Source organism: Abramis brama, assembly GCF_963993115.1.
Source record: "Abramis brama genome assembly, chromosome: 8".
NCBI classification, from domain to species: Eukaryota; Metazoa; Chordata; class Actinopteri; order Cypriniformes; family Leuciscidae; genus Abramis; species Abramis brama.
In genome coordinates, this window is record NC_139970.1 from 5,362,493 (window position 1) to 5,387,334 (window position 24,842).

Consider the following 24,842-nt stretch of genomic DNA (forward strand, 5'->3'; position numbering starts at 1 on the left):
AGTCTTCACCCAAAAATGAAAATTTTGTCATCACTTACTCTACTCTTATAATAAACCATACAAATTTTATTTTTACGCTGAACAAAAATGAAGATATTTTAATGAAAGTTAGCAACAGACGTTTGGGCTCTACATTGACCTTCATAGTAGGACAGCTAACTAAATTTTGTAATAAATTTTCAGATGAAGGGGTGTTTTTTTTCTTCCACAGTCCCTCAATTACTCTCTGTTCTTGTATGTTTTTAGGCTGACCAGAGGGAGGAAGCGGAGAGAGAATTTGAAAAGACCACTATGGCATTTTTTGTGATCCGTGAAAGAGATGCTCTTAGTCGTGCACTGGACATTTCCATTGTCATTGTCGGAGTGGATGTACTAAATGAGTTGACCTCTGTTGCATGTGCCTGTACCGTGATGTTTGGACTCATTTATGCACTGAACTTAAAATATCCTGAAGGACTCAAATAAACCTTTGAGGCCTTTCAGAAATAATCATGGACATAGAGAGTAAGCAGATGAGCCGAAGGGTGCAGAACCTCTCTTCAAAGCTGCAGGAGTAAATTTGTTTCCTTTGACCCAGCTACAATGTTCTGCTGATGGTGAATTTCTTTGAAGATGTTGGACTGTATAAAGCCTTTTATACAAAGTTAACTGTACTACTGTTTACTAAACCTGATTTGTTTTATCTAGCACTGCATGAAAAGGGGTGTATCCGGACCAGTATACTCCTGTATACACTGCTGAAATTCGGAAGAATCCAGGAGTATACTGGCCGGATAGCTCAAATTCCATGGGTCTGTATATATCCGTATACATCCGAAATTATTCCAAATCGGATGTATGTTGTGGACGTATACTTCCGTGCTACAGCCATTTGTTGCCATGGCAAGTAATCCCATCAAAGGTTTTTTCAAGAGAACATTTTCACACCTTTGTGCACCTTTTGGCCTTTCCCCCCATTGGTCCTTTTCTTTTAAAACCACTCCCATTACCCAGACCACTATTGGAGGACAGGACACATTGAAAACCCAGGAAAGTGATTTGATTGGTTACTTTTAGAACATAGCCCACCCTAGGCCTTATCGCACAGTGATTTGATTGGTTATAGGCCAGCTATGCAGATATTGCTCAGTATACACTAAACCCCCCTTACCCCAATTTTAATACATTCAAATATAATTTTAAAAACACACACAAAGAACAATGAGAAAGTCTGAAATTTTTATTAAGGTAAATAAAACATTCCAAAGAGCATTATAAACAAGCATTAAAAAGGAATGGGGGAACAAAAATATTTGAGGGGATGAAAATGTAAAGGAACAAAAACAAATATAACATGAACATTCCAAAGAACATTATAAACATACATTAAAATGAATGGGGAAAAAGAAATGTGAACAAAGGTGTAAAGGAATAAAATACAAAACGTGGAGATAAGCAACATGCACATCAAAAAGGAACAAATATACAAAGTATACAATATAAAACGAGATCAATAAATAAGAAATATAGAAATTAAAGTGTATATAAAATATATGTAAATATTCATTTTCAAACTGCCATGATGCACTGGTGGTGTGACGTAGCGTGGGTCAGCCTCTAGTCTGGTTTGTAGTGCCTGGCAGAGAGCAGATAACTCTGTGGTTCTGTTTGGTGGAGACCTCACCATCCACACTGGCCTTCGATCAACAATAGCATCTTCATCAGACATCTATTGTTGCAGTCTTCCACAGTTCCCTTTCTGTGTTGGTTTGTACAACACTGGACCTGGTCTCCAGCAACTGCAAAACATGACAGTAATTTAACCACTAAAACACAGAGAGGAGGATAGTTACATTCTGAAAAAAAAAAAAAAAAAAAAAACTGCTTAACCAGTTTCTTAACTTACCCGTCTCTTTCTTTGATGGTTCTTTGCAGTGTTCTTCATAGTGTTTCTTTTCTGGGCCTTTTCAGGCTGAGCCAAAGAATACTTCCTCCGCAAAGTCTCAAAATACGTCTTGCAACCTGTTGAATAAATCATAAATAAATGTAATGCCAATAAAACTAAGTAAAACAGAGGACATTAAAATGATTACAACATCTTTAAGATTACCTTTTGCACATTCAGTGTCACGTCTGTAAAAGTTGTCCTTAATTCTTCGAAGAGGTAAGTGGTCACAGCCAGGTATTTATTCTGGGGGAAAAAGTTGCAGGCATCATTAATGAAATTCAGTTTTGGTATTTCAAATCCATATAGTAGTAGATTAAACTAACATTTACAGTATACAATATGCAGTCTTACCCGGTTTGTGGATCGTATTTGTGTGGGTTGTTCTCTGAATTATGGAGGTGCTTTACAGATTCCTGTAAAGTTTGAAATTAAAAAGCGTTTAAGTGGATTCACAATCTGCAAGAACCACAAAACTGAATTTTCAGTTTGAATAAGTTGGCCATCACAGTAAACATAAGAGACAAAACATATCAGTTCATAAATCTTTAAGATGTCACGCAGCGCCTCTGATATCTTACCGGTTCATGCCGCCTTCTGCCTATACAAGGCCACCAGTGCAGGTGTATGTTGGTCAAGCACAGCATAGAACTGGTTCCGTAAGTTGACGTTTGTGATGCGTTGGAACTCAGCACAAAGCTACAAAAACAAAAACAAACAAAAATAATTATATTAAAAGACATACTCGATTTGCAACAAAACACATTTGTGATGCAACATGTTCAGTTAAAATACATTGTTGAGCAACATGGTCACATGCAAAGTGATAGTTCTTACACACAGTGAATAGTGGCATTTGCTGTTCCATTTGAATGTGATACATATTAAAAATTTGGCAGTGAAATATGTGTGAAGAGTGGCAGAAAAGAGAAGTGAGTCTGTTTTACCTGTGATTCAATCCGAAGAGCCGGCCATTTCCCCAAGAAGTCCTTCAACTGCACAGATAAAACAATCAATATGAAACCAGTCAAATTATGCAATCAACCTCTTTACAAATTAATGATACAAAATTTCAAGTCAATGTAACTTACCGATAAAGTTGCTCTCTGGTGACAATGTAGGTCTGCACATGCACACAAAAACAGACAGCAAGATATTTAATTTTTAAGAGACGTTTTATTGATGCTAATGAATTAGGCTCCAAATAAAAGAAATGGTGAAAAATAGTTACAGCCTAAATTAACATTTGAGTCAACTTGATTTTGGGGATGCTCACTGCACTCCTTCCACTTAAACCTATAATGAAAAGACGTTTGTAAAGGTTTAATAAAAACTTGCATAGTTCATTCGGTAACTATTATGTCCATAACCTTAACTTTGTTTGAGTAAAAGTTAACATAACTGCTAACGTTAGCCACTAGCTCATTTGGGTGCATGTAGATAACATCACATTGAACTTGCCAGAGCAGGGCGCTTAACACAAACAGCAGCAACACACTCAAAAACAGAAGGACTATCGCTTGCTGAAAAGAGTTATTGACTAACGTTAACATTATTGCCCTGCCACGACATTAACAGTAACGTTACACAGGATATTCTGTAACTAGCAGGCGGACTGACGGCAATCGCGCCCGCGGCACCGCGCTTGCAACTTAAAAATAGCCTCGTCTAACAGTCAAATATCACGTGTAATATGATATTCTTACAATATTACAACAAGCAAAGTAGTTTTGAAGTGTTTTGGTTTACTTACAAGTTGTTTCATTCTTACCACGTCGCTCGAGAGGGTAGCCATCTTGGATAGATTTTTTCAGGTAACGTCAGCTGCACGTCATGACGTCATATCACGTGATCGACAGTACGCTTTAAAATAGTGAGTAAACCAGCGGTGTTCACTCAGAAATGCTGAGGCACACAAACATAAAAATACATATTTGTTCATAGACATTAATAGTTTAAAGGTGGATTAACTCAGCAAGAGATTTTAACTGTAGTGACCTCGGTCTTCAATTCAGTGGAGTAGAAAAGCTCAGGTTCCTTCTACCTTTTTAATAAATATCAAGTCACCTTTATTTATACAGCGCTTTTTACAATACAGATTGTTTCAAAGTAGCTTTACAGAGATAACAGGAAAATAATGCAAGAAAGTTTGTTTCCAGAAGAAAATAGCTTCACAGTCCAGCTTAAGTCAGTTCAGTGGTGATTCATTTTGTTGTATAAATAAATAAGTACATTTAAATGTGTATATATATAGCCACTTTGGAGAAAACCGTGATGTCATCGTCCAGCTCAGTTCAGATCTCATATAATAGTGTCAACGCAGGCAGATCAATAATATTGTTGAATATTAAATTAAATGTCCCCAACTAAGCAAGCTAAAAGACAATTGTGAAAAAGGTGACAAATGTTGTTGTCTGCAATTTTTAAAACTTCACAATAAAATTTGAGATATTCTGAAATGTTTGGTTCATTTTTCTTTATTTGTTCCATTAAATTTATTGCTGGGAAAAAATTAATCGCGATTAATCGCATCCAAAATAAAAGTTTGTGTTTGCATAATATATGTGCGTGTATTGTGTATAATTATTTTGTATATATAAATACACGCATGTATATATTTAAGATTTTTATTTATTTATATATAAATGATCTATATTTATATATAATATAAATTATGTATAAATGTATATACAGTATATACATGCAAATATTTCTTAAATAAATACATGCATATGTGTGTATTTAGACATACAAAATAATTATACACAGTACACACACATATATTATGCAAACACAAACTTTTATTTTGGATGCGATTAATTTTTTCCCAGCACTAATTAAATTCCTTTGTTTATTTCATTAAATATTCAGATGTTTTTGTGAACGTATATGTTCAGACTGGGTGTTTATTTTGTCCTGTTTTTATAAAAAATATTTGATTAAGAGACTTTTTTTTCATGCAGTGGTTTTAAGGCCCTGACACAGGCGACGTGAGTCAACCCTAGAGTCGGCTTTAGTCATTGCTAGTTCTTTGACGTCGGTTTTGTGTTTCAGGGCCTTAAGAATTATTTATTTTTCTGTACAAAAAGCTTGTTTGCTGTAGCCTAACCTAGTAGTCCAGAGATAATTCAATCCTGAAGTCCTCCCTGGCCACCCCTCCCTCTGAGAACAGCCAGCACTGTGTCAGTCATTAACATATGAAAGGTCTTCACACCTAACAGTCGTCAGTCCTCTCACACCCAGCAGTGTTTCAGCTGTATATGTCCGTGAAATTTCACGGATTCCTGTATATGTCCGCATATGTGAGGTTTCCGGGTTTATCTGGAAATATACTGTTCCATGTTACTCTGATCTGCTTTTTCCCACATACATCCGGCAAACATCGAATTACACAGGAGTTTACCATGCCCGTATTTTGCCGGATTTGAGTCTTTTCATGCAGTGTAGGGTTAGTTAAATAGTTTACCCAAAAATGAAAATTCTTCAAGCTATTCAAGTATTTAACTTTAACTTAATTTGGTTCAGAGACATTTTATGACAATTATGAGAAAAGTTTCATTTTTGGGTAAACTATTCCATGAAGGTGAAAATACTTTTTTTTTCTACCATTGTCTAATTTGGTAGGTGTTTTATTAAAAGTGTTTGGTTTTACACTGCCCATTTTAAACCAGTTTTTGGGCCAAACTTGTTTTAACTTCAGAAGAACTCTAAAGGTTTGATTGTGTATTCAGTTCTAAGTGACTGTTCATGGAAAGATTGCATGTTTCTCTTCGAAACCATAACTGATTCTTACGGTGAATTTACATTATATCCAGTGTGTCTATGTATATGGATACTAAAACAATACTAAACACATTGTAGAAATGTTTTATGACAAAAAATTGTCATGTTTATGATGTTTACATTGTTAGACAGTGTGTATTTGTATGAGGATACTGTACACATTGTAAAAAAAAATTGTATTATGACAAAATAAATTGTCAAAAGTTTGATGCTTGAAGTCATTAATCTTAGATGATAAAATTACACATTCTGAAAGTAAATAAATGTCTTTATATTACATTAATACATTACATTAATGAGACACTTTTTTCAGTGTAGGGTTACAATGGGTGAAGAGGTTCAACCGGATAGGGTGGTAATTTGCTCTGATTAAATCCCTGTTTTGGGAAGCATCCAGTCGAGGAAAAGGGATAGAGATGATCTTATCATAGAACAAAAATGGTTTAGGATCCATAGATATGATAACGGAGAGTTAGATGCTCTTGCTATTAGTATTTCCTGCAGACAAAGCTTGTAAACGATTTGTCTTTGACTTTGTTTTGTTTTCTTTTTATATATTAGTACTTTGTATGTAAACTATTTAACCTGTAGTTAATAAAAAATATATTTAACTGAAACTAAAAAGTTCTCCTGCCAAAAGTCTCAGAGATTGAGCTGAACTGAACACGGAGAAGTCTTCTGTGACCTATTTACTGTAAATATGAAAATTCAAATGCTTATGATTTAGGACAGATTTGACTTTAACCTTATTAACCGGATAATAATCAAAATTAGGTAAAAGGTGTTTAAAAATTATGCACCATAAAACAATACATATATATACACACACATATACATATACACAAGGCACACATAAGAAATAATGAGACAAAACAATATTTTATTTAGTTTAGCAGGGAATATTATATCATCTTCAAGCTCAGCACTTACTCAACCATAATCTGAACATGTTATTTCACTGACAGAAGCTCAGCTGTAGTATTAATGTAATAAAGAGAAAGTAAGAGACTCTATAACATCTCAGTGTTTATGATTTATCATGCAGCTCAAAGTATTATGGGTAGAATCTCTCTACAATCTATCCTGATTCATCAACACAGTTTCACTGATGATAGGAGACCAACCCTAAACCCAGGATAGAGCGGTTGAGTGAATGTGGTCTGGACTGTGTGGATGAGGCTCATCGTGTCAGAGACGCTGTAGAAGGACAGAGATCCTGCACTGTGATCCACATACACTCCTATTCTACTGTGATCCACACACACTCCTGTTCTACTGTGATCCACACACACTCCTGTTCTACGGCTGATGGGCTTTACAGGGAGTTCAGTCTCTATGTTATTGTGCCAGAATGAGTAACTGGAGGAAGAGCAGATCAAACTCCAGGACTGATCATTACATCCAAACTCACACTCTTTACCCAATCCCTTCCTGCTGATGCTCTTATATGACACTGATATATACACACATTCTCCACTCCACTCAATCTCCCAGTAACAGCGTCCACACACACTCTCTCTACACAACACCTGAGCATAATAATCAAATCTGTCTGGATGATCAGGATACAACTGAATCTGTGGGAAAGTGTTAGTAATCACTCTGTTCCTCTCAGACAGACGGAGGTATTCATTCACTGTGTTCAGATCCAGATTGAGCTGATGGGAATCTGATGGAGATAAAACACATCAGAATCAGGAATTATGAATCTGTCTGATCTTTTAATGTATCTGAACTCTTCATGTTCAATATATCATCAGTGTCTCAGTGCAGTTTACCAGATATACTGAGCAAATCATCATTTACATGATCAACTCTAAAACTCTTCTGGCATGTTTTCTTTCACTTCTCCAGGAAGAACATGAACACACTCAGTGAGTTTTTCTGCTTGTTTTCTCAGTGACTTACATTGTAGGAAGTCGTTCCTGGTCCTGGGAACAATGTTGGAGAAAGTGACTGTGGAAATCAACAGACAAGAGTGTGATTATCATGTCAAGAGAAATGATCCCTGCATCCGTTCCTAAGACATTTCTAATATGATCTTCTACATGATCTGAGATGATGGAGGATCGTTTCTGAGAGCAGAATCTCCAGGACTTTACCTCTGTCAGAGATCTTCTTCAGCTCCTCTTTGCAGAAATCCTCCAGTTTGTCTCTCAGCTGACGGACAGATTCTCTCACGCCATCAAAAGAGGAGAGAGAACTGAAGAGATTGTCATTTACGTCTGTAGATTCAGGAGGAGCTGAGAGAGACTGGAAACTCTAGAGAAAACAGAAATCAAAGCTCATCACCTCCACACTTCATCAATAACCTGCTCTACTGTCAGATTTGTGCGGCTCTTGTTGATCTTTAGTAACTCTCCTCAATCCAGCACTTTCACAGCATCAGCTTCATTCTTCTCATATTCATTATGTGACATTAGAGACACAAGTTCTAGCGTTTGCCATTTACACTATATGTGAACTTCCTAGAAATCAATTTAAGCTCAATATTAGCTTGAGAAATACATGATTTTAATTAGAAATACTATGATCATAATTCCAAATTCAGTGTGTTTTGAAATTATATATTTAAAAAATTAATTTAATAAAAAAAAAAAAAAATCCAGAAAAAACTAAAGTGATTAATTTAGATGTGGAAATAAAATGTAGAGGTCAGTAATATACCAACATCTCTCTCACATTACATATTTTAAATAAGCATATTATTATCCTGATCAAATGCATCAATCTCCATCTTAGCTGTATTATATGTATTATATTTGTGTGATTTTTTTTTTAGTGATCGGGCAGCGAGTGATGAGGAGAGAGAAATGATCAACTAGAAATCTCTATAGAAGCAAGAATCAGATGATGCAGTCAATGTGTGATTATTTTTTTCTTCTGAGCTTTTTAGTTTTTCTAAAACCTGTAGCTGTAGTTTGCCTTTTTTTGTCACTTAATATTCATCAGTATTATTGATCTGCCTGCACTGACACCGTTGTCTGAGAACTGAACTGAGCTGGACGATGACATCACTGTTTTCTCCAGAGCGGCTGTATAGATAAATGAACTAAAAAAATGATTTTTAAAATGGAAATGAATCAACACTGAACTCACTTAAGCTGGACAATGACACTATTTTCTTCTAGATCTGCTGTACAGCCAAAACTAACTTTGTTGCATTATTTTCCTGTAATCAATATAAAGCTGCTTTGAAACAATCTGTATTGTAAAAAGCACTGTAACAAATAAAGATGACTTGACTTGGAATAATTTTGTCAGATAAATACCTTCACTAAGTTTAGTGTTTTGATCTTCCCTCATATTTTAAAATATTTAAAAAATATGAATATATAAAAAAAAAATCCTCATATTTTGATGATTTAAGCAAACTTGTAGAGTCATTTAAAAAAGAAACTCCACACATCACTTTTGGCCACTACTGTATGTTTTGTGTGGTCAGTGCCACAATAGTGCTATTTCAGACCCTGATTACTGTGGACTGATGAGCTCAAGCCATCACCGGTGCACTGCTACTTTTGCTAAAAATGAGTTATTACTTTCATTTCTGCAGTTAGAGCATTGATTTATAGAGTGGGAGAAGCTATTAAATTTCTTAAAGGTCTGTTACAAAAATAATACCTTGATGATCAAGCTTTTACTTCGTCATCATTTAACTCCAATACATTATGGGCCCTATTTTAATGATCTAAGCTCATGGTCTAAAGCGCACGGCACAAGTGCACTTAGAGCGTGTCCGAATCCACTTTTCCTAGTTTAACGATGGGGAAAATGGTTGGCGCTATCGGCACATGGTCTAAAAGGGTCGTCCCTATTCTCTTAATGAGTAATGGCTGTGTTTTGGGCATAACGTGCAACAGGGGTGGGGCTAAGGGGGCTTAAGGCCCGAATGTTTTTAGTAAAGCCCTGAATATTTTGTTACCTTGTCTTTCTCATAGAGCAAACAATTAATCAGAAAAAAAAATTGAATAAGATTACAGCTGCCGCGATTACCTAATCATGAAAAGTGCATATTACAGTTTTATTTATATTTTCCCCTTTGCATTAAAGGTACTTACAACGTGCTTTTGCAGTGTTGAGTATTGTAGCCAATCACAGACATGTCTGTTTAACGCAGGGGTGTCAAACTCATTTTCACTGAGGGCCACTTCAGCATTATGGCTGCCCTCAAAGGGCCGGTTGTAACTGTAAGACTTTTAAAATGTTAATATATTGTCTCTTTATTTGATTTTTACATTGTATATGCATTTGCAGGGGTGTTTCTAGGTTTTAAAAACATCAGGGGATGAGCCCGAAACATCAGGGGCTGGGTAATAATGATTTGTTACAGAGAATAATGTATTATTGTATATATGCAGGGGCAAACTGGCTCAAAAATTCAGCCCTGGCACTGTAGCCACACCAGCACACATTACCACACAGTCATGCGTATTCAAATGTGAGGTAGTTAGGGGGGTTCGGGGGCTCCCCCGATAAAATTTGGATTTCTCGGACCTACATATGTGCATTTTAAGGTGTTTAAAGGCCAAAACATTTGGATAACAATAGCTTTAAAAGCATGTCAGTGGGCAGTAGCATAAATTATTTGTCAAGATAACAGATTCTTAAAAATGAGAATGAGGATAAATGTTGCAATGAATGATCCACACTACAAAATGGAAATGCAGAATGTTTCTGCTTATTGTTGACAATACACAATCACATATTCCAAACAGGAATGGCCTTAAATGAGAAATCTTTCAAGGATTATTTTGCATAGATGTTACATTTCAATCAAAAACCAGTGCAATCTTTTTGTGTCCAGAGGCAAATGAGCAATTTATATTAGCATTAAAGATTGGTTTCAGCAACTTGTTTCTTTCCTGAGTTAATCAATGTTTTTGGCACTAATCAGTTTAAAGTTCAATTGTTCACTCATAAAGACAGTCACTTGTCGCCACCTACTGGCTTAATGATGCAAGTGGCGCAAACACAGACAAGCGGAGTGATACAAATGGTGAAAAGGATAATACTGGTAGGCTACATATTATATTAAATATTATGTAATATATTAAAATAAATATATTATTATATTAAAATAATATAAAATATCAATATATTATTCTTCAATCAGTTCTATGCAGCAGAATCAGATTTAACAGATTTATTTTTTGACCAATTGTCAAAATAAAGTATAGTCCTACAAAGCTATTTTTATTAGAGCATGAGCAGAGCAGGGAGAACGAGAGGATCGTGATTCGTGTAATTTTACCAGTGTTGCCCAGCACGGCTATACACACCATGTTACAGCACAGTAGTGCTATTGCAAAAAGAAACAAGTCCAGAGAAATTTCATGTCGGCACGTTTTTTTTTTAGCGGACTTTGCCTTTCCGGTGAGGGTGAGCAGAGCTCGCAACACACACACACACACACACACACACACACACACACACACACACACACACACACACGGAGGTTGCTTGCGGAACATTGAGCAGAACGCGCTGTGAACACGGAGCGGAGAGCACAGCGCACACACACAGCGGAACGCGCTTAGAAGTTATGCATCTTCGGAAGCAGACTCGCACGCAAAGTCATAAAACACGCTGAGCCAGAGTCAAACCATCGCCGAACACGGAGGGGCGCGGCGGCTTTTTAGTATGTTTCGGCCAAAAAACGAAAATTTTTGGCAGCCTAAATTTCGTTGCATCCCTAATTTTAAGACACCCATATGCTCTCGCGGGCCATATAAAATAATGTGGCGGGCCGGATTAGGCCATAGACAGTATATAAACTGGACACAGCGACCCCATAGGTTTCAACGGAGAGAAGTTGAAGCACATTAGAAGCAGTCACTTCCTGATTGCCGAGCGTACTGCGCAGACTCAAACTGAGCTTGACGACGTGGATGTGACGTGAGCAGCCTGCCTGACAGTTGTAAGTTTTCTAGTAGCCGTGCCAAGCGAAATCGGAACCATTCCCTTCCGAATCTCGCAGAGACGGAGAGTGTGAGTAGGAGCTGTCCATGAGCTAGGAGCAGGAGCAACGTCATGACTCTCTATGGGCTTCTCCCTTTACTTTATCGGACTTTATGCCTCCACGTCCCCCCGATTGATTGCGAGCTTCTCTTCCTGTCTCTACGGTATTTTCCAGAGAGTCGCGTGGTTATGACGCAATCGTTCCTACTTTTACAAAAACTGCTTCTACGGGGCCATAACGTAAGATACAAGGTAATGGAGCCTTTTATACATTGTTGTGTTTCTTTAGAAATAAACAATGGACAAATGGAGTCTTTAAACGCCTCAGATGTAAAGTTATTCGCTGTCAAAGTGACGCCAAAATGAATGGGAGTCAATGGGATGCTAACAGCAGGTGAAGGCTTGTTAGCCAATGGCGGCTCCCAGGTGTACCTTCAAAATAATATGAAACCCTGACCGCCTGGATTAGGCCCGCGGGCCTTGAGTTTGACACATAACGCATCGGCCAATCAGAGGAGTCGCTGTGCTGAAGATGTGTTTTGCACAAGTTCACGAGTTCTACACTTTCGCAAACCTGTAATTTATTATTGGCAATAAACTTAAGATGCAACTAAGAGATTCACTGCAATGTATTTGATATTATTGATGCTGGTCTGATGCACCCCATTACACACCGCTCTGTTTGTTGTCGGGATGACAGAGTTCAGCGGTCTAGTTCATCAATGTCAGAATGATTAAAGAAGGCGGGGCTTACCGTTCACAGAAGGGTGTTAACAGTGAACAAATGCCTGGTAAAATGTAAGTAGATAAACATTTAATATTTGACAACTGTTTTACAATAGAAATGTTCAACTACCGTCAGTATCCAGTGACGCAAATTACTTTTATTTTTTAAATTATTTTTTGTCTTTTTGAACGAAAATATGCTATCATTTCCTTGATTCATTGTAGAGAGAATGTATGCATACTTAAAAACAAATATTATTTGCAAATAGTTAAAATTATTTTACTAATACAATAAGCCTTTTAGTTTGGGCTAAAGCCCCAAATATCCACTGACCTTAGAACCGCCCCTGATGTGTAATAAACCAATCAGAGTCTCATCTCTCATTCCCTTTAAAAGCCATTTGCATTCGCACCATGGCGGATTCGCTGTTTATATGGAGGAATTTGCAAGCGGAAAAACTGAATGCTTCTCTAGCGAGGAAATGGATCTGCTCGTGCGCGAGGTTAAAGTGCGCAAGCAAACCATGTACGGGACAAAGTGTTCTCGTGTTGTGGACCTGCCTATAGGTGCATATTAGTAACTCACTCTTTAAATAACAAAAAATATATTGTCCTGTTCTTCTCAATCTCTGTTACCTGCAGGAAATGTATGTGATCCTGTGTGTGTGAAAGCTGCTCCAGCTCAGCGTCTCTCCTCCTCAGATCATTGATCTCCTGCTCCAGTCGCTCCAGTCGTTCTTCAGCTCGACTCACTGCAGTCTTTTCCTGATCTCTGATCCGCTGTGTCGCTTCAGAGCGGCTTCTCTCAATGGAGCGGATGAGCTCAGTGAAGATCCTCTCACTGTCCTCCACTGCTGTGTGTGCAGAGCGCTGTTAGGACACACATCACAATCACACAGTGAGCTTCAGTGAGTCCTGACTGAGACTTCTCAAACTTCTCTTCTTCTCCAGACTCACCTTATGAGACTCTACAGCCTCTCTCAGCTGCTGAAGATCTTTCTCTCTCTGCTGGATCCTCTGCTGGAACGACCTCTGCGTCTCCTTCAGCTGCTTCTGCAGCACAAACCAATAACACAGATGGCACTTTATACTGTCACTATATCATCATGTGAAGAGTTTTTTGTAAAAAAGTTTGTGTTGATAAATGTTTACGGTGTATTTTCACCATATTTTCTGTGAAGTTAAATGCGAAGCTCAAATACGCTCAGCAGTGAAAGTCCACTTGCAGCTTCTGTTCACTTCTGTGACGTCTGCAGTGTGAATGATGTTTCCTGATCATATGGTGCCAATATAAATAGTGTCAACATTATTTCATCAGTGTGTAGTTTCATACCTGTTTCTCTGTCCTCTGTGCTGCAGCTGATACAGTGTCGTGGTTTTTATGTTCGTCCATCAAACACAGCAAGCATATAAACTTCTGGTCAGTGCGACAGAAAACCTCAAGGAGTTTATCATGTGTTTGGCAGATCATCTCCTGCAGTCGTCCAGTGGCATCAGTCACTTTATGTGGCTTACGGGAGTGAAATTCCTCATGACGGTCAAAATGAGTTTGACAGTAAGACTCCAGACACAGCAGACAGGACTTGACGGCTTTGTGTTTTCTTCCAGTACAGACGTCACACTGCACATCTCCAGCTCCAGCGTAACAGTCAGCAGGAAGTTTAGTCTTCTTCAGTTTCTCCACCACTTCAGCCAGCATGGTGTTTTTAGCTAAAGCAGGTCTTGGACTGAAGGTCTGTCTGCACTGAGGGCAGCTGTAGACTCTCATCTGATCCTCCTGATCCCAGCAGCCTGTAATACAGATCTTACAGTAACTGTGTCCACAGGGAATGGCCACTGGATCCTTCAGGAGATCCAGACACACTGAACACAGGAACTCATCCTGAGAAATTCTGGCTTCTGCCATTTTACTGCACGAATACTGAGACACAAACACACAACAGCTCAACTGCACTTTAGTTTCTCTTTCTCAAACTCTTCCTGCTTCCTGGTTCTGTGTTTGAGTGACGTGTGCAAAACAGATCAAGTCTGTAAAGCATTATAAAGCGTCATTCCTGCTGAGTTCAGATTCTACAACAGTAAATGCTAAAAACCTTTATTAGACACGACACTATAGTGATGTGACGTTCGGCACCGAGGCTTCGATGCTTGTGTAGCAGAGCGGGCGCGGGTTGGCTCAAATTGATATAATTTCCGACTACGCCACCGGAGGAATTTCACCCCAAGAATTTAACACAACCTCTAAACACAGGCACACACAGGTTCTAATCACTGTTGGAATCAGAGACATAGGTAATGAAAAAGATTTTATTAATTATTAAAAGACAATGATTATAAAAGGCGTTGACCAGCAATCACTCTCATCTATTTGCTTAATTCTATCGTTGGCAGCAGAGGAACCTGGGCTTACCCGCAGAGGCAGTCTCAAGATATCACCCTTATGAAAATTACTCTATTCACAGTGCACACACACTAATACACACTCAACGACTCATGTCAGAGAAGACCACGACACACAGTGAGGACGTCACCACCTAAATGGTCACTCGTCTGCCCCCGGGTGCCCAGGCCCTGCCAACAAACAAAAGAAAAAAAGACTCAAAGCATATCACGGAGAACAGAATTCACAGAAAACAGTGCACTGGAACAGTTCGCTCGAGACGGTTCACTCGAAACACTCGGGTCAGTTCACTCGAGTCGGTTCACTCGAGTCAGTTCACTCGAGTCAGTTCACTCGAGATGGTTCCCTCGAGATGGTTCACTCAAAACAGAACACTCGGGTCAGTTCACTTGAAAGAGTTCACTTAAAACAGAATTCAAAACAGAACACTCAAGACAGTTCACTCGAAACAAAACACTCGGGTCAGTTCACTTGAAAGAGTTCACTTAAAACAGAATTCAAAACAGAACACTCAAGACAGTTCACTCGAAACAGTTCACTTGAAAGAGTTCACTTAAAACAGAACAGTCAAAACAGATAAAACAGAACAGCAGCCGATGAGGAGCAGAGCAAACGGCACTTTACGATGAAGCACAGGGCAGATAATTCTCATGCAGGACGCCGCTATTGTCCTTATCGCGTGCAAAACATGCTGTCCCGGGATTACTATCCCCGAACTCTGCGGTAGATGGAGCCAGATGTCTCCGACAAACTCGTTGGCAGAAAGCGCAGATAGATCTTACACTGTCTCAAATGTCCATACTGAACTCTCCAGAAAGCACACAGACTGGCAAACAGCACCGACAGTGAATAAGCAGCTTCAGCGATCTTTTACGAGCAACACCTGACACTGCACTCCAGCAAAAAGCAGCAGGGCGCCTGGGTGACGTCACGGCCCCGGATAGTGACGCACACTAAGGAACCGGTAACCCATGCTCTTATACGCACCGGATGCCAGGCCATTGGCCAAACCATGACAAGTAGGAGGGGTCATAACCCTTCCTGCTACACTTGTATCAAAAAAAACGAAACGATCTCACATTGAAGCAGTGTATCGGAGCTTGATTCGTTTTGCCATAACCACGTAATCTGTGACGTCCGAAGCTTCGTTTCCACTTGACTGCTTCATATTCAGATTCAAAAATAGCGCGAACCCCTTGAGCAGGTTTCGAGTGTCATGCACTTCGGTAGTAGTAAAAAAAATATATATATAGACTTAGCCCTCACACTGTTGAATAAGTCCTGCGCCTTAATAAAAATCTTTCATTTCTTAAATTACCCACAAAATAAAATGGCAGGTCCCCAGTTCACAAGCACTTTTACTATTCAGTTCACAAGCACTTCACCATTCCACAATCATTTTATTTTATTCTGATTATATGCCTATATGAGCCTTGCCTATGAACTCGTAGGATTAGGACTGAGGCTAAAGTTTATGTGAATAAGGCTGCGTTTGTTCAACAAATTTTGTTGATCAAAGCAGATTTATAAGAATTGTTTCTGTACAAGTTAATTTATCCCATTTATTATTATTTTTTCATAAATTAATTCATACAGTTGTTTGTATTGTGTAAGAACTACATCAACACTAACACATGAATTATGAGGATTCATTTTATTGCTTTGTGGTTTACAGAGCACAAAGTGATTAATTACAGGAAACATTCAAAATAAAATGGATGGGTCTTCTGGGACAGAAAGGCAGCTTTTCCAACTTTTGACCACAAGATGTCGTTAGTGTGCAACGTGTTGAAAAGCCTCAAGTAGTGAATCATTTTAAGATACAGTTGAGGGGGAAAGCCCCGGTGCTTCACAAAGCTTCATTCACCTTCACTACTGTAAACCCTAATGCTCAAAATAATTAATTGATTTGAGAAGGGTAAACTTAAATGAAAGAAATCAGTTCACTTTTATGAGTGTTTTGTGCAGTGTTTGTTTCTCCTTGTATGCTGGACTTTAATTTGTGTTAGTTCGTGTGTGACATTTAGTGGAAAAAAATGTTATTACACTGCTCAATAGAACGCACCCGGAAGCACGTAAAGCAATAGAAGGAGAGACTCTCCAGATAGCACACGCACGTCGCGGAGACGTCTGTGAAAGATCGTAGCATCTGGTAAACAACGATCGTTGGCTGTGTTTCGAAACCGCATACTCAATGATTAGGTACTTAATTTCAATAAGTACTTACTTAACGAGCCCTAAAAGAGTAGGTACTATATAGCCTGATCCTGTTAAGTATAAATGTGACCCGGACATCTGCCATGTTGACGTTATCATGTGACCTACGATGTTATTCCAAGCGCAACAACTTAAAGGGATAGTTCACCCAAAAATGAAAATTCTGTCAGTAATTACTCACCCTCATATTGTTCCAACCCCGTAAGACCTTCGTTCATCTTCGGAACACAAATTAAGATATTTTTGATTAAATCTGAGAGCTGATCACTCCTCCATAGACTTCTAAGGGACTGAAACTTGCTGGCCCAGAAAAGTTATTAAAGAGATCGTTAATATAGTCCAAGTGACTACAGTGGCTTAATCTTAAGTTTGCGCAGCGCGTCGCACACATGACCAGCGTCGGCCAATAGTGAGCCTATGTGGTGACGTGCAACACTGACGCGCTGCGCAAAAACACTACGTTAACTCACTCGAGGCCCAGAGAGAAGGAAATGAATAGTGGAATAAAGTCGTTATTTTTGTTTTTTTTAGCGCACAAAAAGTATTCTCGTCGCTTGATAAACTTAAGATTGAGCCACTGTAGTCACTTGGACTATATTAACGATCTCTTTAATAACTTTTCTGGGCCAGCAAGTTTCAGTCCCTTAGAAGTCTATGGAGGAGTGAGACAACTCTCAGATTTAATCAAAAATATCTTAATTTTTGTTCCGAAGATGAACGAAGGTCTTACAGGGTTGGAACAACATGAGGGTGAGTAATTACTGACAGAATTTTCATTTTTGGGTGAACTATCCCTTTAAAAGATATGAGTGACGTTTAATTCATCTATCTGTAATTATCTAGATATTGATGAAACCTGCTCATTATGTGGTTTTGTTAAAGAAACCCATTTATTTTGTGAATAGCTACATTTAGGGTTGATTTAAGTTCTTATATTTTAAACCCTACTAATGTGACCCTCAGTTTTATCCTAAACAATATTATTTTTTATTAAGAAAACCCAAAAGCGTCATCTCTTGAATATGTTGTTAATTTATTTATTTTATATTCCAAAAATTTCACCCACAAGCAAAAGTGTCTTAAATCTCCTTTATGGTTTCCTCTTTTTCTTGTCACATTTACCTCTCGTTTCATCCCTCAGGCTTACAAAAATGTTTTTTTAGTTTTTTTTTTTAATGTATTGTTAAGAACTATTTAAAGATATTTAACCTTGTCATTGCTCTTTTTTTCCTATGTATAAAATCTCATATTATGATGTACGCAAACCTATGATCTGTATGTTTTCTGTTTTAGTTTTTTTTCATTATGATTGTTCATTGTTAAAGATACAACCATGGTATCTTTCCCTGATCTTGTATGGAACTATAAGTTCTGCAATAAAAAATGATATGTACTAACAACTCATAGCATCAGTAACTCTACAAAGAATCGTTTTCCTCAGCATTTGTAATGTCTGCACAAAGGAGACGGGCAGCTTAGAATGAATTGCATTGCTAGCCCACCCCAAAACTTACAAAATTTAATTATAATAAATGCTGACCAATAAGCTACTTAATTATTTTCCTTTTTTTTTTTTTTTTTTTTTTTACAAATTATAATTTAATAAAAACAAGCAAAATGTAATTTGTTTTGTTATATGACTAGCTATGTATGAATACACATGAATAGATAAATGCAGTGAACACAAATAAATTTTCAGCCAAGCAATGAATTAATGCATAAATTAATTATATTTTATTTACTGACAACAATAATAAACATGAATAAATTAGAAAAATAAATAAATATCAGTAACCATCATAATAAACAAATGTATTTACAAGTCAACAACACATGAAACAAAGTTTTATTCAAACTATAATCATGTACTTTCAGGCGCTGAACCCCAAATACTTCTGCCATCTCAGCACAGCGGTTCCCATTCTGCAGCTTTATCCTGATGAATCAGCTGACCACCAGAGGTGAGCCGTGCCTTTGTACCTGAGGTTGTTGAGTGCTGCGCTGTGCTTCACAATCTGAGGCAACAAGGACAGGTTGAGAGATGGAGGGTCTCATAAGGGCAGGTGGAGTGATGGAGGGTCTCATAAGGGCAGGTGGAGTGATGGAGGGTCTCGTAAGGGCAGGTGGAATGATGGAGGATCTCATAAGGGCAGGTGGAGTGATGGAGGGTCTCGTAAGGGCAGGTGGAATGATGGAGGATCTCATAAGGGCAGGTGGAGTGATGGAGGGTCTCGTAAGGGCAGGTGGAATGATGGAGGATCTCATAAGGGCCTGTGGAGTGATGGAGGGTCTCGTAAGGGCAGGTGGAATGATGGAGGATCTCATAAGGGCCTGTGGAGTGATGGAGGGTCTCGTAAGGGCAGGTGGAGTGATGGAGGGTCTCATAAGGGCTGGTGGAGGGATGGAGGGACTCGTAAGGGCAGGTGGAGTGATGGAGGGACTCGTAAGGGCAGGTGGAGTGATGGAGGGTCTCATAAGGGCAGGTGGAGTGATAGAGAGTCTTTTTAAGGGCAGGTGGAGTGATGGAGGATCTCATAAGGGCCTGTGGAGTGATGGAGGGTCTCATAAGGGCAGGTGGAGTGATGGAGGGTCTCGTAAGGGCAGGTGGAATGATGGAGGATCTCATAAGGGCCTGTGGAGTGATGGAGGGTCTCGTAAGGGCAGGTGGAGTGATGGAGGGTCTCATAAGGGCTGGTGGAGTGATGGAGGGACTCGTAAGGGCAGGTGGAGTGATGGAGGGTCTCATAAGGGCTGGTGGAGTGATGGAGGGTCTCGTAAGGGCAGGTGGAGTGATGGAGGGACTCGTAAGGGCAGGTGGAGTGATGGAGGGTCTCATAAGGGCAGGTGGAGTGATAGAGAGTCTTTTTAAGGGCAGGTGGAGTGATGGAGGATCTTTTTAAGGGCAGGTGGAGTGATGGAGGGTCTCGTAAGGGCAGGTGGAGTGATGGAGGATCTCGTAAGGGCAGGTGGAGTGATGAGGATCTCATAAGGGCAGGTGGAGTGATGGAGGATCTTTTTAAGGGCAGGTGGAGTGATGGAGGGTCTCATAAGGGCCTGTGGAGTGATGGAGGGTCTCGTAAGGGCAGGTGGAGTGATGGAGGGACTCGTAAGGGCAGGTGGAGTGATGGAGGGCCTCATAAGGGCAGGTGGAGTGATAGAGAGTATTTTTAAGGGCAGGTGGAGTGATGGAGGATCTTTTTAAGGGCAGGTGGAGTGATGGAGGGTCTCATAAGGGCCTGTGGAGTGATGGAGGGTCTCATAAGGGAAGGTGGAGTGATGGAGGATCTCGTAAGGGCAGGTGGAGTGATGGAGGATCTCGTAAGGGCAGGTGGAGTGATGGAGGATCTTTTTAAGGGCAGGTGGAGTGATGGAGGGTCTCATAAGGGCCTGTGGAGTGATGGAGGGTCTCGTAAGGGAAGGTGGAGTGATGGAGGGTCTCGTAAGGGCAGGTGGAGTGATGGAGGGTCTCGTAAGGGCAGGTGGAGTGATGGAGGGTCTCGTAAGGGAAGGTGGAGTGATGGAGGGTCTCGTAAGGGCAGGTGGAGTGATGGAGGGTCTCGTAAGGGAAGGTGGAGTGATGGAGGGTCTCATAATGGCAGGTGGAGTGATGGAGGGTCTCGTAAGGGAAGGTGGAGTGATGGAGGGACTCATAAGGGCAGGTGGAGTGATGGAGGGTCTCGTAAGGGCAGGTGGAGTGATAGTCTTTTTAAGGGCAGGTGGAGTGATGGAGGATCTTTTTAAGGGCAGGTGGAGTGATGGAGGGTCTCGTAAGGGCAGGTGGAGTGATGGAGGATCTCGTAAGGGCAGGTGGAGTGATGGAGGGTCTCGTAAGGGAAGGTGGAGTGATGGAGGGTCTCGTAAGGGCAGGTGGAGTGATGGAGGGTCTCGTAAGGGAAGGTGGAGTGATGGAGGGTCTCGTAAGGGCAGGTGGAGTGATGGAGGGTCTCGTAAGGGCAGGTGGAGTGATGGAGGGTCTCGTAAGGGAAGGTGGAGTGATGGAGGGACTCGTAAGGGCAGGTGGAGTGATGGAGGGTCTCGTAAGGGCAGGTGGAATGATGGAGGATCTCATAAGGGCCTGTGGAGTGATGGAGGGTCTCGTAAGGGCAGGTGGAGTGATGGAGGGACTCGTAAGGGCTGGTGGAGTGATGGAGGGTCTCATAAGGGCAGGTGGAGTGATGGAGGGTCTCATAAGGGCTGGTGGAGTGATGGAGGGACTCATAAGGGCAGGTGGAGTGATGGAGGGTCTCATAAGGGCAGGTGGAGTGATAGAGAGTCTTTTTAAGGGCAGGTGGAGTGATGGAGGATCTTTTTAAGGGCAGGTGGAGTGATGGAGGGTCTCATAAGGGCAGGTGGAGTGATGGAGGATCTCGTAAGGGCAGGTGGAGTGATGGAGGATCTCATAAGGGCAGGTGGAGTGATGGAGGATCTTTTTAAGGGCAGGTGGAGTGATGGAGGGTCTCATAAGGGCCTGTGGAGTGATGGAGGGTCTCATAAGGGAAGGTGGAGTGATGGAGGGTCTCGTAAGGGCAGGTGGAGTGATGGAGGGTCTCATAAGGGCAGGTGGAGTGATGGAGGGTCTCGTAAGGGAAGGTGGAGTGATGGAGGGTCTCGTAAGGGCAGGTGGAGTGATGGAGGGTCTCGTAAGGGAAGGTGGAGTGATGGAGGGTCTCGTAAGGGCAGGTGGAGTGATGGAGGGTCTCATAAGGGCAGGTGGAGTGATGGAGGGTCTCGTAAGGGAAGGTGGAGTGATGGAGGGACTCGTAAGGGCAGGTGGAGTGATGGAGGGTCTCATAAGGGCAGGTGGAGTGATAGAGAGTCTTTTTAAGGGCAGGTGGAGTGATGGAGGATCTTTTTAAGGGCAGGTGGAGTGATGGAGGGTCTTGTAAGGGCAGGTGGAGTGATAGAGAGTCTTTTTAAGGGCAGGTGGAGTGATGGAGGATCTTTTTAAGGGCAGGTGGAGTGATGGAGGGTCTCATAAGGGCAGGTGGAGTGATGGAGGGTCTCGTAAGGGAAGGTGGAGTGATGGAGGGACTCGTAAGGGCAGGTGGAGTGATGGAGGGTCTCATAAGGGCAGGTGGAGTGATAGAGAGTCTTTTTAAGGGCAGGTGGAGTGATGGAGGATCTTTTTAAGGGCAGGTGGAGTGATGGAGGGTCTCATAAGGGCAGGTGGAGTGATGGAGGATCTTTTTAAGGGCAGGTGGAGTGATGGAGGGTCTCGTAAGGGCAGGTGGAGTGATGGAGGGTCTCGTAAGGGAAGGTGGAGTGATGGAGGGACTCGTAAGGGCAGGTGGAGTGATGGAGGGTCTCGTAAGGGAAGGTGGAGTGATGGAGGGTCTCGTAAGGGCAGGTGGAGTGATGGAGGGTCTCATAAGGGCAGGTGGAGTGATGGAGGGTCTCATAAGGGCAGGTGGAGTGATAGAGAGTCTTTTTAAGGGCAGGTGGAGTGATGGAGGATCTTTTTAAGGGCAGGTGGAGTGATGGAGGGTCTCGTAAGAGCAGGTGGAGTGATGGAGGATCTCATAAGGGCAGGTGGAGTGATGGAGGATCTCGTAAGGGCAGGTGGAGTGATGGATGATCTCATAAGGGCAGGTGGAGTGATGGAGGGTCTCATAATGGCAGGTGGAGTGATGGAGGGTCTCGTAAGGGAAGGTGGAGTGATGGAGGGACTCGTAAGGGCAGGTGGAGTGATGGAGGGTCTCGTAAGGGCAGGTGGAGTGATAGAGATTCTTTTTAAGGGCAGGTGGAGTGATGGAGGATCTTTTTAAGGGCAGGTGGAGTGATGGAGGATCTTTTTAAGGGCAGGTGGAGAGATGGAGGGTCTCATAAGGGCAGGTGGATTGATGGAGGATCTTTTTAAGGGCAGGTGGAGTGATGGAGGGTCTCATAAGGGCAGGTGGAGTGATGGAGGGACTCGTAAGGGCAGGTGGAGTGATGGAGGGTCTCATAAGGGCAGGTGGAGAGATGGAGGGTCTCATAAGGGCAGGTGGAGTGATGGAGGGTCTCGTAAGGGCAGGTGGAGTGATGGAGGATCTCATAAGGGCAGGTGGAGAGATGGAGGATGTCATAAGGGCAGGTGGAGTGATGGAGGGTCTCGTAAGGGCAGGTGGAGTGATGGAGGGTCTCGTAAGGGCAAGTGAAGTGATGGAGGGTCTCATAAGGGCAGGTGGAGTGATGGAGGGTCTCGTAAGGGCAGGTGGAGTGATGGAGGGTCTCATCCATGGCTCCATCTCCAAGATTCAGCTCTGGGCTCCTCATCCTCAATGCTCACACCAGTCTGTGGACATTTCATATCCTACAAAAATTCTCAAACATTATACAAAAGCAGTCATTTTAACAGCACAATGTATTTCTGGGATGTGCAGTTACATGTAACTTTGAAACTATTTCTACAATCTATTTCTGTGGTCTAAAACAGACGAGCATCTTGGGCTAAATAAACAAAGCCAAATTTTCAAAGTCTTTTTTTGGGCTAAAATTGGACAAAATCAGACAGACCAAACAAAGCCCAATTTTCAACGTCTATGTTTGGGCTAAATTTGGACCAAAGCAGACGGACCAAACAAAGCCCAATTTTCAACGTCTATGTTTGGGCTAAATTTGGACCAAAGCAGACGGACCAAACAAAGCCCAATTTTCAACGTCTATGTTTGGGCTAAATTTGGACCAAAGCAGACGGACCAAACAAAGCCCAATTTTCAACGTCTATGTTTGGGCTAAATTTGGACCAAAGCAGACGGACCAAACAAAGCCCAATTTTCAACGTCTATGTTTGGGCTAAATTTGGACCAAATCAGACGGACCAAACAAAGCCCAATTTTCAACGTCTATGTTTGGGCTAAACTTCGCCCAAAGCATACGGACCAAACAAAGCCCAATTTTCAACGTCTATTTTTGGGCTAAATGAAGACTATGACGGGCCGACTTGATTTAGCCCAAAAAACAACGTCTTAATGACGTCTGGTGCTGGGTGGGAAATATTCCATACAACCACCAGTATAACTACATGACATTGGCCTTTATTGTCGATGAGTAGCCTACAGCAATACAGCATATTTTATACTATTTTTAACACGTATACAATATTGCCTACATTTAAACTCATGTAAGAAACATTTTCGAAGTAAAAATTAAACATTTAGGCCTAAACATTCAAGTAATTCAAGTGTAATCAACCGGTCTGTTATCTAGTATCCACCGGATCAGCGCTGGTTCCCGTGCCGGAGATGGACTCGCCTCTGCGGGGGAACTTCTAACTTTACACCGCCGTCCTGCGTCACTCACAGCCGAAAGATGCTGCGATGCGACTGACTCCATCACCTGCCAATAAACAAACAGTGCACAGTTCTGAGGACATTTTATCATCCAAATTAGTTATATGCATTATCTTTAGGAATATAGTCGTGTGTTTTTTATGCAAGGCGTTACAATCATGCGAAAAGGCAGGCGCGAGTCGACACTCGTTTAACTCATTTAAGGTGAGTAACATTGCGTCTCTGTATGTTCTTGCGCATTAAATAAAATGATTTAAAGCACATTAATGATTATACAGATAAAATAAAACATGCACACACCTGAATTTCACAGAGGAAATGCACCAATTCTGCACAGCTGAGAAGAGAAGAGAGAACTGTTCTGGACTGGAGAGAGTTCAAACAGCGCGCGCTCACTCAACCATTGAGTTGTCCTCACGTCAGAGGGTGGGGGAGGGGTGCATTGTTTTAATGGAGTAAACTTAATAAATTTCTTATGCGTGTTAAATATTAATAATATTGATTTTATTTAAGTAATATTTGTGGTTCTTGAAACAGATCAGTTTAATTATCCATTCTC

At 40.9% G+C, this 24,842-nt stretch overlaps 2 protein-coding genes across 6 annotated transcripts; both read right to left on the bottom strand.

Moving 5' to 3' along the window:
• Positions 1 to 1,204: 1,204 nt before the first annotated feature.
• On the bottom strand, positions 1,205 to 4,369 carry LOC311088103 (uncharacterized protein). 5 transcript variants are annotated; one of them, XR_014607441.1, is made up of 9 exons: positions 3,678 to 4,156; positions 3,156 to 3,220; positions 3,016 to 3,047; positions 2,872 to 2,919; positions 2,506 to 2,623; positions 2,279 to 2,340; positions 2,090 to 2,170; positions 1,886 to 2,001; positions 1,205 to 1,778 (listed from the first exon to the last, which is right to left on the bottom strand). XR_014607441.1 is itself a non-coding variant. In XM_084121765.1 (8 exons), the coding sequence occupies exons 1-4, from the start codon at positions 3,262 to 3,264 to the stop codon at positions 2,510 to 2,512; spliced, it is 303 nt and encodes a 100-aa protein (XP_083977891.1). In that variant the 5' UTR covers positions 3,265 to 4,369; the 3' UTR covers positions 1,205 to 1,778; positions 1,886 to 2,001; positions 2,090 to 2,170; positions 2,279 to 2,340; positions 2,506 to 2,509. The 5 variants fall into 5 exon arrangements, 2 of the variants coding, with proteins under 2 accessions (XP_083977891.1, XP_083977892.1); XR_014607440.1 differs by having other exon boundaries at positions 3,016 to 3,220; positions 3,678 to 4,293; XR_014607442.1 differs by lacking the exon at positions 3,156 to 3,220 and having other exon boundaries at positions 3,678 to 4,150.
• Positions 4,370 to 6,570: 2,201 nt separating this feature from the next.
• On the bottom strand, positions 6,571 to 14,391 carry LOC311088091 (tripartite motif-containing protein 16-like). Its single transcript, XM_084121747.1, has 6 exons — positions 13,728 to 14,391; positions 13,352 to 13,447; positions 13,031 to 13,264; positions 7,810 to 7,969; positions 7,616 to 7,663; positions 6,571 to 7,376 (listed from the first exon to the last, which is right to left on the bottom strand). Exons 1-6 carry the CDS (start codon positions 14,298 to 14,300, stop codon positions 6,799 to 6,801), a joined length of 1,689 nt encoding a protein of 562 aa, XP_083977873.1. The 5' UTR covers positions 14,301 to 14,391; the 3' UTR covers positions 6,571 to 6,798.
• Between the last annotated feature and the right edge of the window lie 10,451 nt (positions 14,392 to 24,842).